An 11,419-nucleotide genomic window follows, 5' to 3' on the forward strand; every position below is an offset into this window, starting at 1 on the left:
GTGTATTTTGAAATTAATGCTAGAGATGAATTTGACGGCAAGCGGCCATATTTCCATGTGGTGATAATACGCATGCACAGAAAGCTCATTTTCCGCACTCGGAGCTACTCGGATGTCTCCGCGCTCGACAATGACAGTATGGAGCTTGCGGAATTAGCCGAGGATTGCCGATTGCATTTTCCGGCAAATTCAATAACGACGTTTGCGACAACCGACTTCCTTGGAGGTGTTTTTTTTTTTTTTGGAGAACGGACGAAAATCGGTGCGCGCGCAGGATGTCATCCATGAAAATAAAAAAGTGTGGCCTATGTTTTGTAGTTTATAGTTTATATTTTAACCAAGTGTTTTAATCTTTACGTCCTATTTGAAGACAAATGTTCTTGGATGAGAAAAATCGTAAAATCCGTTCTGTGTTTTAATTTAAAAAGTGCTGGATAGTTAGGCTGATATTAAATTAAAGTCTTGCTTGCTTGTTTATTCGTATGTTTGCTTGTTTATTCCTTTAATTGTATTATTTGAGTACAAATTAGATTTGTAGAAAGGGATTTTACAATAATATTATAAATGGAAGTCGCTTGAATTTCTACTAGAGACTTTGTATTGCAGGTTTTCATGCACGCATTTATTATTAAATAAAACCGCTTATAAAACATTTTCGTGCATCATGCAATCACTTGACAGTTTCCTTATGTACCTATGAAGCCAAGTCCTTATAAGAGCGATTTCAATAATATTTGCCCTTTCTTGACATATTTCGGAAAATAGAATAGCAGTGATCCACTCTCAAGTAGGCCTACAGTAATTTACCGATGCTGAAAATTTTCCAGCATAACGTTCTGTATACAGCAGGTTAATTGTGTTAGGTGTGTTTTGTTGATTATCGGGGAGCGACGGGGTTGTTATTTTTAGCTGCCAATAAAAAAACCCCAGGAAGTACCTGTACCTGCGGCTAAAGGCAACATCACGGAGGAAAAATGAAGACGTGGTGTGTTTATGTGCTGCTGTTTGTAACTCCATATACAACTGAAGGTAGGGACTAAGCATGATATTCTATACTTTAAAATAATTTAATAGTCTTGAAGATTCGTCAGCTTAACCTCCGCATAAACAACAGGATGATCGCTTCTATAGACCCCCCACGTGGCGCGTTTTCAAAAGATAAAGAACAAAAACAACTTCACACGCCATTTTAAACAAGATGATGACAATTTCTAACATTTACGATAAAAAAAAATTATTATGGCTCTTTAGGTTATATTATGAGGCCAATCGTAAAAAATACTTCCTTCATAGTAGGAGTACTACGCACCCAATAGAAGTTTTTGATGCCACTAGGGAGGTCAGGTCACACCGCTCACGCAGTCGAAAACGGGAAGAAATCTAACCTCGCTGTTTGTTTTCCATCATTACTTCCAGGATTTGGGTCCTATGATAAATATGAAAGTATATTTAAAAAGTGCATTGAATGGGCTTTCGAACAATATGTGTAACAATGTATCATGTCTCTGTTGTTAGCCTCCAGCCACGAAAATGCTGCGAGAAATCGCCGGTGATTTCACTTCCTCGTTTGGTACCCACTATTAAAGAATTTTGCTCAACCTGCGCGTTTCGCGCCATTTTTCTAAAATAAAAGCTCCGTACGGCGTCCCGGATGTTATTTCGTCGTATTTGGCCACATATTCATGCAGAGAATGATCCAACCGTTCGACTGAGGGGTTACAGAAGTTGATTTAACCGAAAACAGCAACCACAACTAGCTTGTAAAGTTTTTAATCGTGTTTTACAGTTAGAGTAACGAAGTTCTGAAAATTCTGTTACCCCTACCTAGATAATTAAACTAATTCTTGGTTCAATTTAGTTATCTATTTATCATTTTTTGGTAAGACAGAGCCGTAACAGCCGTTAGAAAATCAGTGACTTTGATCTTACGGCAAACAAAATGGCGAACGCACCAAGCTGTTCTGCTGATGAAAAAGCAACTGTACTTTCAGCACCCAAAGAGGATCAACATATCAGAATATCTAATCAGAAAATCTTTGAATTGTTCACGAAACCCAATGATATTGATAAAACGTCTGCAATTCAAGAATATAGAGTTTATTTTATTTTTCAAACAAAGTATGAAATTACGTACGATATTGATGGGGCTAACTCGTTAGTGAACATAAAAAGGGGAATCTTAAAATCATGGAGATATGCAATAACTCTAGAATGGTTAATGAAAGTCGAACAAAAGTGAACAAAAGAAGTATTTATTTATTTTTTCTTAACACACACAAAAAAAGAAAAAAAAAAAGAAAAAAAGAAAGAAAATTCCTAAAACTCTCTCCAAAAAATCTCGCTGGTTTTTGTATTACCTACCTGCTATGATGTCCAATATCAATTAATTTTTTTTTTTTGCAAAATTATAACTTACCAAAATCGGATATTATTTATTTTCATTGTGCATTCTGGCATTTTTACTAGTTAAACCTTAAAATCGTATATGCAATTGTCATTGTAATATTGGTTGCCATGGCAACAGTGACAGAGTATTTGTTTACTATTTAACTTAAATTCATAAACTGAGTACCAAGAGTGTTTCCCACTTCATATTCAGTTTAAAAATTCATGATAATGTGTAAAAAATAATTCAAACTGTTACCATAGCAACAGCTATCATAATGACAATTTCTATAGCAACAGATACATTAGAAACTATTATTTTTTATTTTAATTACGGCACGTTATTTAGCATCATTTTCATCCAAAAGTAGCCTTTGGGCAGTGATGTTGAAGCCTTAGGATGAAAAAAAAAAAAAAGTATCGACCGCTATTGATATTTAGCAATGGTTGCCATGGAAATAATGGATAAATTACAGAAAATTGTATCTTGTCAGATTCTTCTTGGCATAGTGTAACTTTCCAGAAAATTTCAAATGGATATTTTATTCCATTCAAAAGTTATGCCAATTTTGTTTAATTGATTGGGCAATTAGGTGACACTTTTGGCTTCCACTGTTACAAATGCTTGCATACAAGACTTTTTCAAAATTTTGTGGCTGACTAGCATTCTTGAAAATTTGATAACTTTTGATTGGCTTGCTTGATTTTCAAAAAATAAAATGTTTTGGAAAGCTCATAAATTGCTTTATCAGATAATATCATTTTGGCTGATATTTATGTTACTATCAAAGTTGACCTGACCTCCCTTATGCCATAGTGGTATGATAAGGCAAGAAGAATAACATGACCTTTTACCTTTCTGCGCCTATTTGTGTAAATTTTGCTAACTAATTATCAATTATGCAGGTATACAGTATTATTGACTACAGTCCAACGCCTGTCAACACAATGCACCAACACAATAGGTTAACTTGCAACTTTCCATCTTAATCCGACTGCAATGATTGATACACCTCAAATACTGGTGTGACACTCACCACTGAAATGAACACTCTCAGATACATGGATACAAATTGGATAATTGAGAGATTTCTTGCTAGACGTTTCCTGGGGTTTTTGATGAGTATAGTAATTCTATGTGCTTATACCATAGGTTTAGAGGTAACATTAGCTGATTTGCCGACCCATGGGTACGTCATGAATCCTGAGAGCGGCAACCCACAACCGTTAAACCTTGTGTGCAGTTACACAGTGGATCCCGGAGAGACAGCGCAGTACGTCGTATTCTACAAAGATGGAACGGGCACTGCAAACCAAATAGCAGGAATAGAAGTTTCTACTGGATATGCCATGAAGCAGAACGAATATAATACGAGATCTGACGTGACGGTTACAGTCTCTGATCCATCATTCACTTTAACAATTGTTACAGTCACTCTGGCAGATGAGGGTAATTTTTACTGCAAAGTTTCCGCCCCATTCAATAATCCCGTTTTTACGACTCCAGTCCAGGCCCTCAAATTACTGTGTAAGTAAAAGTCGGTGCAATATTCATGCTAATAAAAACTTTTGTAATTGCTTTGTCTTTTACTAAATAATATTCCTCAAACCAAAAAATAGAACTTAAAACGTTCACATGGGGTAGTTTCACAAATTGTTGAGCTTTACGATAATTTTCTTTTATGTTATAATTTATGATTTGCAGATCGGCCGAACCCGCCCCAGATTACAAGAGGACCTCAAGTCGCCACAGATACCTACCGGGTAACTTGTTCCTCTGATGGCGGAAGACCAGCACCTGAGATAAAGTGGTTTAAAATGCAAAGTTCTAACCAGATGCAGGTCAAGATGAATGAAACCTCGAACACGGTGACACCCCAGGGAGACACCTTTCTGGTGGAAAGTGAAGTAGAAGTGATGGCAACCCAAGCAGATCCAGTTGAAGTTTTTTGCCAACTACTGCACGATTCTCTTACAAGTCAAACCAAAACAAGTGTTATAGTGCCGGGGAGTGCTGGTATGTATATTTGGTTCGTGTATTTTACTCGGATTGGTAGTTTGATCATTTCATTTCACTTGAGAACAAAAAATAAAGAGCTGGAAAAACCTAAACTTTACCGCAAAGAGCTTATATCTTTATTTGTAACATACTCTGTAAAACATATTTCAACACTATACCTGTGCGTGCTCATTTTACTGCTTTTCTAAATCATTCTTCTTGGCTTGTGGATGTGCATGAGGTACATTTATTATTTCTTATCTTTAGAAGTGACTGAATTCCCTTTTTAGCTCCTTCAACTACCACTACTGTGAAATCCACTAATGCAGGTAGGTACAATTTATGTTGGATTTATTTTTCTTAATTGCTTATTTTAAAACTATTTGTCCTGATAAAAAAGAATGGACGTGTTAAGTCCCCCATTCATTTCTTATACCTTATCCTGTTTGACCTATTTACATGGACTGCACATCCATACATTTATTATATGCACATCTACTTGGGCCGTAGAGATATATTTTAGATAAAATGTACACTTATGAATTATTTCCAATGTTTAATACAGACGTTAAGAACTATAATAAAAACTCCCTAAAATAGAAGTGCCTGACGTCGGTTGTTATTTTTGAAATATACAAGAAGTTATTTAGAAACAAATCGATTCCAATTGCCGTCAATGATTTGTTTGTAAGTTAAAATTGTCATTTTCAAAAGTCAATTTGGCAGGTAAACGCCGAATAGAGTGCCTTAAACATTACGTTTTTAAGGTAAAATATCCTTCAAAAAGTGGACCAAAAAGCCTGGTAACTCTTAGAAGTTTGCAATATTTAAAATGATATAGTCACATTGATCTATGACAGTTCTGATACCAAAAATATACTCCAACACTCACTAGTTCTCGTTTTATTCTATTGCTCCAAATTTCTGCATTATTTGTCTTTGCAAGGGAATCGACAAGCCCAAAGTAGTCGATTGAATAATAAGTGCCTCTTTATGTTTTTTCAGCTCTCTCAACTAGCAGCGTTGCCGTATCTACAGCAGGTAGGTGCAGTTCGGAGTAAATTGTTTTCGTTTGCTTCAAAATATGATAAATTTTTTTTAACCCAACCATTAGGTACGCGTTGGTTTAAGTCAATTCTCACGCTTTATCTGGCATAGCCAATTGGAAGATCATACAGGTTTACATTCAACCACAACCTTTCCAGTTGTAATACAAACAATCTTAGTCAGTTTAGGTGACGCTTATTATTTTTCAGGGAATATACTTGGTTACATATTTATTTATTCATTTATAGTCTGTTTTGTATTTCTCTTATATCACATTTGCAGTGTCTCCAACTACAACAACATGTAATTAAACCAAGAGCACTGCGGAACACAAACTGAGGTGTACAGTACTCAGTACCTGTTGGTTGAAGGGGTGGGCGGGGTGGGGGCTTTGGTAACCGACCGTGAACTTCTACTTGATAATCCTCTTTGTACTGGGACACTCTCATACGGTTAACCATGCTTCGGTATCATAAACGTGAACGTGGCACATCATAAGACATTCCGGGTTGATATTTTACAGTTGAGCTACCAATGTGTATATTATGTTTCAGTTGAAAAAAGTCAGATAACTTCTACTCGATAATCTGTATCCATCACCCTCTCTTCTTGGTACTGGGACACTCTCATCCGACTAACTATGCTTCTGTACCATCCTTATAAATTAATGTGAACGTTGTAGATCATTAGACATTCCGGGTGAATATTTTAGTGTGGTCGTACCAATGGGTATATTATGTTTCAGTTAACAAAAATCAGAAAGGATTATACTTGGCAACCCATTTAAATTATATCTTTTGTATTTCAGGCATTGATGGGGGAACAGTATCAATCATTGTGGTATCGTTGTTAGCAATGTGCCTTTTTTGCATAATTGCATACCTTGTATTCCGCACTCGGTCATTGTCCAGGAGACTCAAATCACAAGCTTCTGAACAGCAACATGGCAGTGTTATTACAAACACTGTTAACAGTCCATTCAATGTCCAAGTATCTATGAATCGCGCGACAGATCATTCCTCTGGTTTTGATGAGGTTCATGTTGACTATGACGATACTGCATTGGCGAATAGTTACGAAGAACTTCGGCGGGATAACCGTTCAGATGGGCAATACATGGAACTTGGAGAGAACCTATTGCCGTCTACCGCCACAAATGGTATTGGTGACTATAATTACATTTAATTTTCCAAGGATGACCTCAAGACTAGTCAATTCAAAGGTGGCCCAGATGAGTGATTGTATTGTATAATATACCTAAGGGTAAAAATATTAAACCCTTAAATAATAGGAAATTATCATGAAAATTGCAGATTTAACGATTTTGAACTCCACATTTTGTGGCAGTACAATAGTTGAAGATGTTTCGTTATACATGCAGTCAGGAACCTCTCAACATGTACTTGGTTCGTAATTAAAAAGATCCACAATGTTCAATGTATAACAAAATGACTTGAAGACATTTAAATTTACATGCATATGTCATACAATCATCAAAGTGTTATGCTTCTTGCATACAAGTATATGACGCATCCAAAACATTTTATAGTAATTGATTCCGATTTTAAGTATTTTCACACTGTACAGTATTGAATTATGATAACATGCTAGTTTGGTGTCGCAAGCTACGACTAAACTGTTAAGGGAGCACATCTGTGATTTAAGGCATTAATAAAATCAATTAATTGTTGAAAACTTGTTGGTATTGGCTGTAATACTTTTGTTACTTTCCAAGACTGCGTTGCATTTTCACATTACGTATGACGATTCAAAGAATTTGCTTTCACTGTGTCAATGTGTTGCTTATTACTTTGCTTAAATATATTTATTCCTAGATATATAAATCATCATTTATTGCTTTTAGCGTCTTCGACCTGTTGCCTAAACTTATGGGTTTTATAGGAATTGTCGCTAGCTTAATCAATTGTAAGTAAGTATTGCAGTGAGGAATATACATGTCGAACGGTGTATGTGATAAATTAATACATAAGCATTTTTCACCTAAAAGCTAGATTGGTTTGTTTTTATGGATGCCAAGAAACAGTTCGTTTATATATTAACAGATGTTTTTATCTGGCTGTTACATGGGTTATTTTATTTTACGTATAGGCATACATGTATTATAAAGTTGTTCTGTGATTTTTAAATCAAAATTAAATTAAATTAAAATTTTAACATTGGAATAAATTATATTAAAACCGATTTTATTAATCCCTTTAATTGTTCTATATGATTAAAAATCCGTAAATAATAAGGTTAATAATATGAAATTAAAAGTAAACAACACTGAAAACTTCTTGAATTTCTTCATTACAATTTGTGCGTCACAAGTTTTTATGTGCGTATTTGTTGTTAAATAAAACCCTTTTGATAAAATCCACGTCCATGCAATTATTTGGCAGTCACTTTGTGCGACAATGAACTCCAGACTCAAAATGACATAAAAAATGTCCATTGATAAAATCGATATATGCTTTACAGTGTAGAAATAGCACGACAAAATACAGTGTATCACTAAAGCCCCCATAACTGAATGCATGCTTTCTGCGACTCTCTACGACCAAAGATGTAGCCTGCAGGACGCTCAATGGTCGCCAATGCAAGAAAACCGTGTCCTTGTAAATGTGTCTGTTACCCTTATGTGTGTTTTCAACGACCAAGGCTGGATTTCATGTCCAATTAACAGCGACCTGAATGACTTTCAACTCCCATGTGAGTCCACTGTGCAGCCTACAACGTCCATTGCGATATTTGAGCATCCATTGAGCAACCAGGGTGTGATTACTGTACCTTCATCAGCGATCAGTGGCGACCATTCTACGATCTTTCTACGATATTATGCTAGACAGATGACCGTTGTTTGGGCGTCCTCTGGCGACTGCTGTGCGACCGGAAGTGCTTTTCATTCACGGGCTCTGCTACTTCTATCATTAGGATTCCCCATAGGGGAATACTATTGTTTTTGGTAGTATTATTATTCTTTCCGCGCGTTTTTTTTTCGCAAAAAATCTGAAATAATTATCATAGGTAGCCTATGGTCAGAATATGCCACAGAACCAGTTTCAGTGACCTTGACCTACTTTTCAAGGTCACAGGGGCTTTTAAAGGCAAACATTGTAAAATTTGAAATTGCCATTAGGCCTAAAGTATAAGCCATATGGCTAAGAGCCTTATGGCCAGTGATACTGAGGTAAATCCACAGATAATGACCTACTTTTATGCAAGTAGGTCAAGGTCAAGGTCGCTAATGAGCAAGCGGGCTCAAAAAAGGTTTGTTTCCGAGATCTCAAGAACCGGAAGGCCCAGAGCCCCAATCATAGTGGCAAATGATGCCCTATATATATATCTAAGGTTAGCCGTACTTTGGTAGCGACTGCTTAATTACTTTTTTAATATAGATTTTTAAATATTTATGACATTGCAGAAATCTTGAGTTTGGCAATTTCTCCATGAAACACTGGTTTTTGGTCATAGCATGCTATAGTAAACTACCCCAAACATATACCCCAAACCCCCAAATCAAATGTCAAATTTGACCTTGACCCTCATTTTCAAGGTCATTTGGCTATTTCATGGAGAATTATTGACGTGGGCTAAAAGTGATGTTTTGTTGATCCCCCCCCCCCAATTCGCACATGCTCTTTCAGAATATGGGATCAAATTTAACCCGTGACCTTCACATGACCTTGTAAGAGCATTTCCACGCCTATTTTGCAGGGGAATCCTTCGCCACTGGCTTTAGCCAGTTGCAGTCTAGTTAGTTTTTAATTCCTTGCGAAAATATAAAAATAAGTGTTTTACAAAGGTTGCATTTTAACAGAACTGACTTTAAATGCAGTTATGCTAAAACGCACTGTAAATACACAAAAGTTTATTACGCTTAGCATACAGTGTTGGACTTAGTTTTATGAATGCACCATGCAAAGAAATTGTGAATATTCTGGGTATTTTTTTTTTTTTTTGCTATGTGTTAATAATATTTGCACTCTCTTAACATATTTCGTAAAATAGCACAGCAATGATCAACCCTTCACAACTAAGAAATCCCATGATGCTGTAATTTATACATCATCACTTTCTGTACCGACAGTTAATTGTGTTAGTTGCACTGCGGTGCCATTTTGCGTATAGGGTAGCAGTGGGGACGTAATTTTTAACTCTCAATAGAAAAGTGACTGCAGCTTATTGATGTATGAACAACGAAAAGTAACACAAAGGGGGATCATGAAGGAGTGGTGTCTTTATGTGCTGCTCTGTGCAGCTCCATATTCAACTAAAGGTAGGAAGTAAAAGTGATGCTCTTTACGGTGCTTCAAAGTATGTTAGCCATACTAAAATAGTTCAGCTTGTCCTAGTCCGAGACAATAGATACCTGGGGGATGCGTCCCCCTCGAATCCCACGACTTGATGTATCAACAGAATGGTACATTCTTCATCGAAACAAAAATTGAACTTAATGACTCGTTTTCTAATTACCCTGTAAGAGTTATGAATAAAAAAAAAGCTGCATTTTGGCAGGGAGGGGTCCCATAATTACTTATTGGTATAAATGCTTAGCAATCGATTGAGTTAAGATAGAGGTCATTGCAGAAAATAACATAAACAGACATGACCTCATTTTACTGGTCTGACATTGATCAAGTTTCTAAACTATAGTGATATCAGATCAATACCTTCCTCTGTTCAAACAAGAACACAAACGCAAAGAAAACGCATTTTAAGAACAAAATGAAGACTCTAGGCACAATTGGGAATGATACACCGTGATTTTTGTCAATCGTCACAGGCTACACACTGCCCAAGAATGCATTTATATCTCGTTTCTTTCCTTTTCCTGTTACCCTTGTTTGGGGTAAGAAGTAACATTAGCTGGCTTGCCTTCCAAATGGTTACGTCATGAACCCTGAGGGAGGTACCCCACAACCATTAAACCTTGTGTGTAGTTACACCTACAAGGGGTGTCTGAAATAAAATCAGTCGCACCTCTTTGTAGAACTCTTGCACAGCCCCTATTAACCGTTAGAGTTTAGCTGATATGCGCCCAGGTAACAGAGAAAATTAAGAAACTGAAAATGACATTTCATCCCCGTTGTAATAGAAAGAATAATTATCTATATTAAACGTGTACTCCACAGCCAGGGTTGGATTGACTTCCTGAAAACCCGCCTCATGAAATTGTGAATACTATGCTTTTTTCTATTTATTGTGTTTCAATATTATTTGCCTTTTCTTAATCATATTTCAGAAAACAGAATAATATTGATCAGCCCCTAAGTACAGAAATTAACCGATGTGGTAATTTTTCTAGCATAACGTTCTGTATACCACAGGTTAATTGTATTAGGATCTACTTTGTTGATTATCAGGCAGCAACGGAGATGTTATATTTAACTCCCAAAAAAAAAGTACCCGAGGCTAGGGGCAACACGCAGGAAGATGCAGGCGGACGTGGTGTATTTATGTGTTGCTTTTTGTAACTCCATATTCATCTGATGGTGGGAACTAAATGTGCCTTTCTGTCCTTTAAAATAATTTAATGGTTTGAAGATTTGTCGGCCTTATGTTCAGCTACACAGTGGATCCCGGAGAGGTCGCGCAGAATGCTACATTACACGAATATGGATTTCAAAGGAACTGCAACTCCTCAATTACTGTTCGTATCTACTCAGGTCGGTAGTCCTTAAATTCAATTTTTCATAAAAAACATTAAAGTACCACAAACGTGTCAAAAGCCAAAAAAAAAAAAAAAAAAAAAAAAAAAAAAAAAAAAAAAAATGCGGGGTGTTTTGCTGTGAGATAAATGTTCTATAACTGTAGGTTGAGATGACTAACATAACAAAAAGGATTGACGGCATTGCTCTAATTAAACACTGAGTGGTGAATATATCCCGCAAGCCAGGAAAGGTATATTTTTCACAACATGTACAAGTGCAACTGATTCCGTAATTACTTTTCAGATCAGACAGAATAGGCAAACTTGTTAAGTTG

General features: G+C 36.3%; 1 protein-coding gene across 2 annotated transcripts; it reads left to right on the top strand.

Annotated features, from left to right (window-relative positions):
- Positions 1 to 936: 936 nt before the first annotated feature.
- Positions 937 to 7,861, top strand: LOC147759326 (uncharacterized). 2 transcript variants are annotated; one of them, XM_086998289.1, is made up of 6 exons: positions 937 to 1,029; positions 3,539 to 3,835; positions 4,091 to 4,402; positions 4,675 to 4,713; positions 5,390 to 5,425; positions 6,240 to 7,861. In XM_086998289.1, exons 1-6 carry the CDS (start codon positions 975 to 977, stop codon positions 6,614 to 6,616), a joined length of 1,116 nt encoding a protein of 371 aa, XP_086854415.1. In that variant the 5' UTR covers positions 937 to 974; the 3' UTR covers positions 6,617 to 7,861. The 2 variants fall into 2 exon arrangements, with proteins under 2 accessions (XP_086854415.1, XP_086854414.1); XM_086998288.1 differs by having other exon boundaries at positions 3,539 to 3,913; positions 6,240 to 7,859.
- Positions 7,862 to 11,419: the final 3,558 nt, after the last annotated feature.

Source organism: Lingula anatina, unplaced genomic scaffold (genome assembly GCF_051362555.1).
Source record: "Lingula anatina isolate TDL-2025a unplaced genomic scaffold, LinAna3.0 unanchor3, whole genome shotgun sequence".
In the NCBI taxonomy this organism is placed as follows: Eukaryota; Metazoa; Brachiopoda; class Lingulata; order Lingulida; family Lingulidae; genus Lingula; species Lingula anatina.

Excerpts from the sequence above, each read along its gene's own strand:
- LOC147759326 (XM_086998288.1), top strand. The coding sequence starts at position 975 with ATGAAGACGTGGTGTGTTTATGTGCTGCTGTTTGTAACTCCATATACA. Across the intron at positions 3,914-4,090 it reads CCAGGCCCTCAAATTACTGT|ATCGGCCGAACCCGCCCCAG; the intron begins GTAAGTAAAAGT and ends TATGATTTGCAG. Across the intron at positions 4,714-5,389 it reads TGTGAAATCCACTAATGCAG|CTCTCTCAACTAGCAGCGTT; the intron begins GTAGGTACAATT and ends ATGTTTTTTCAG.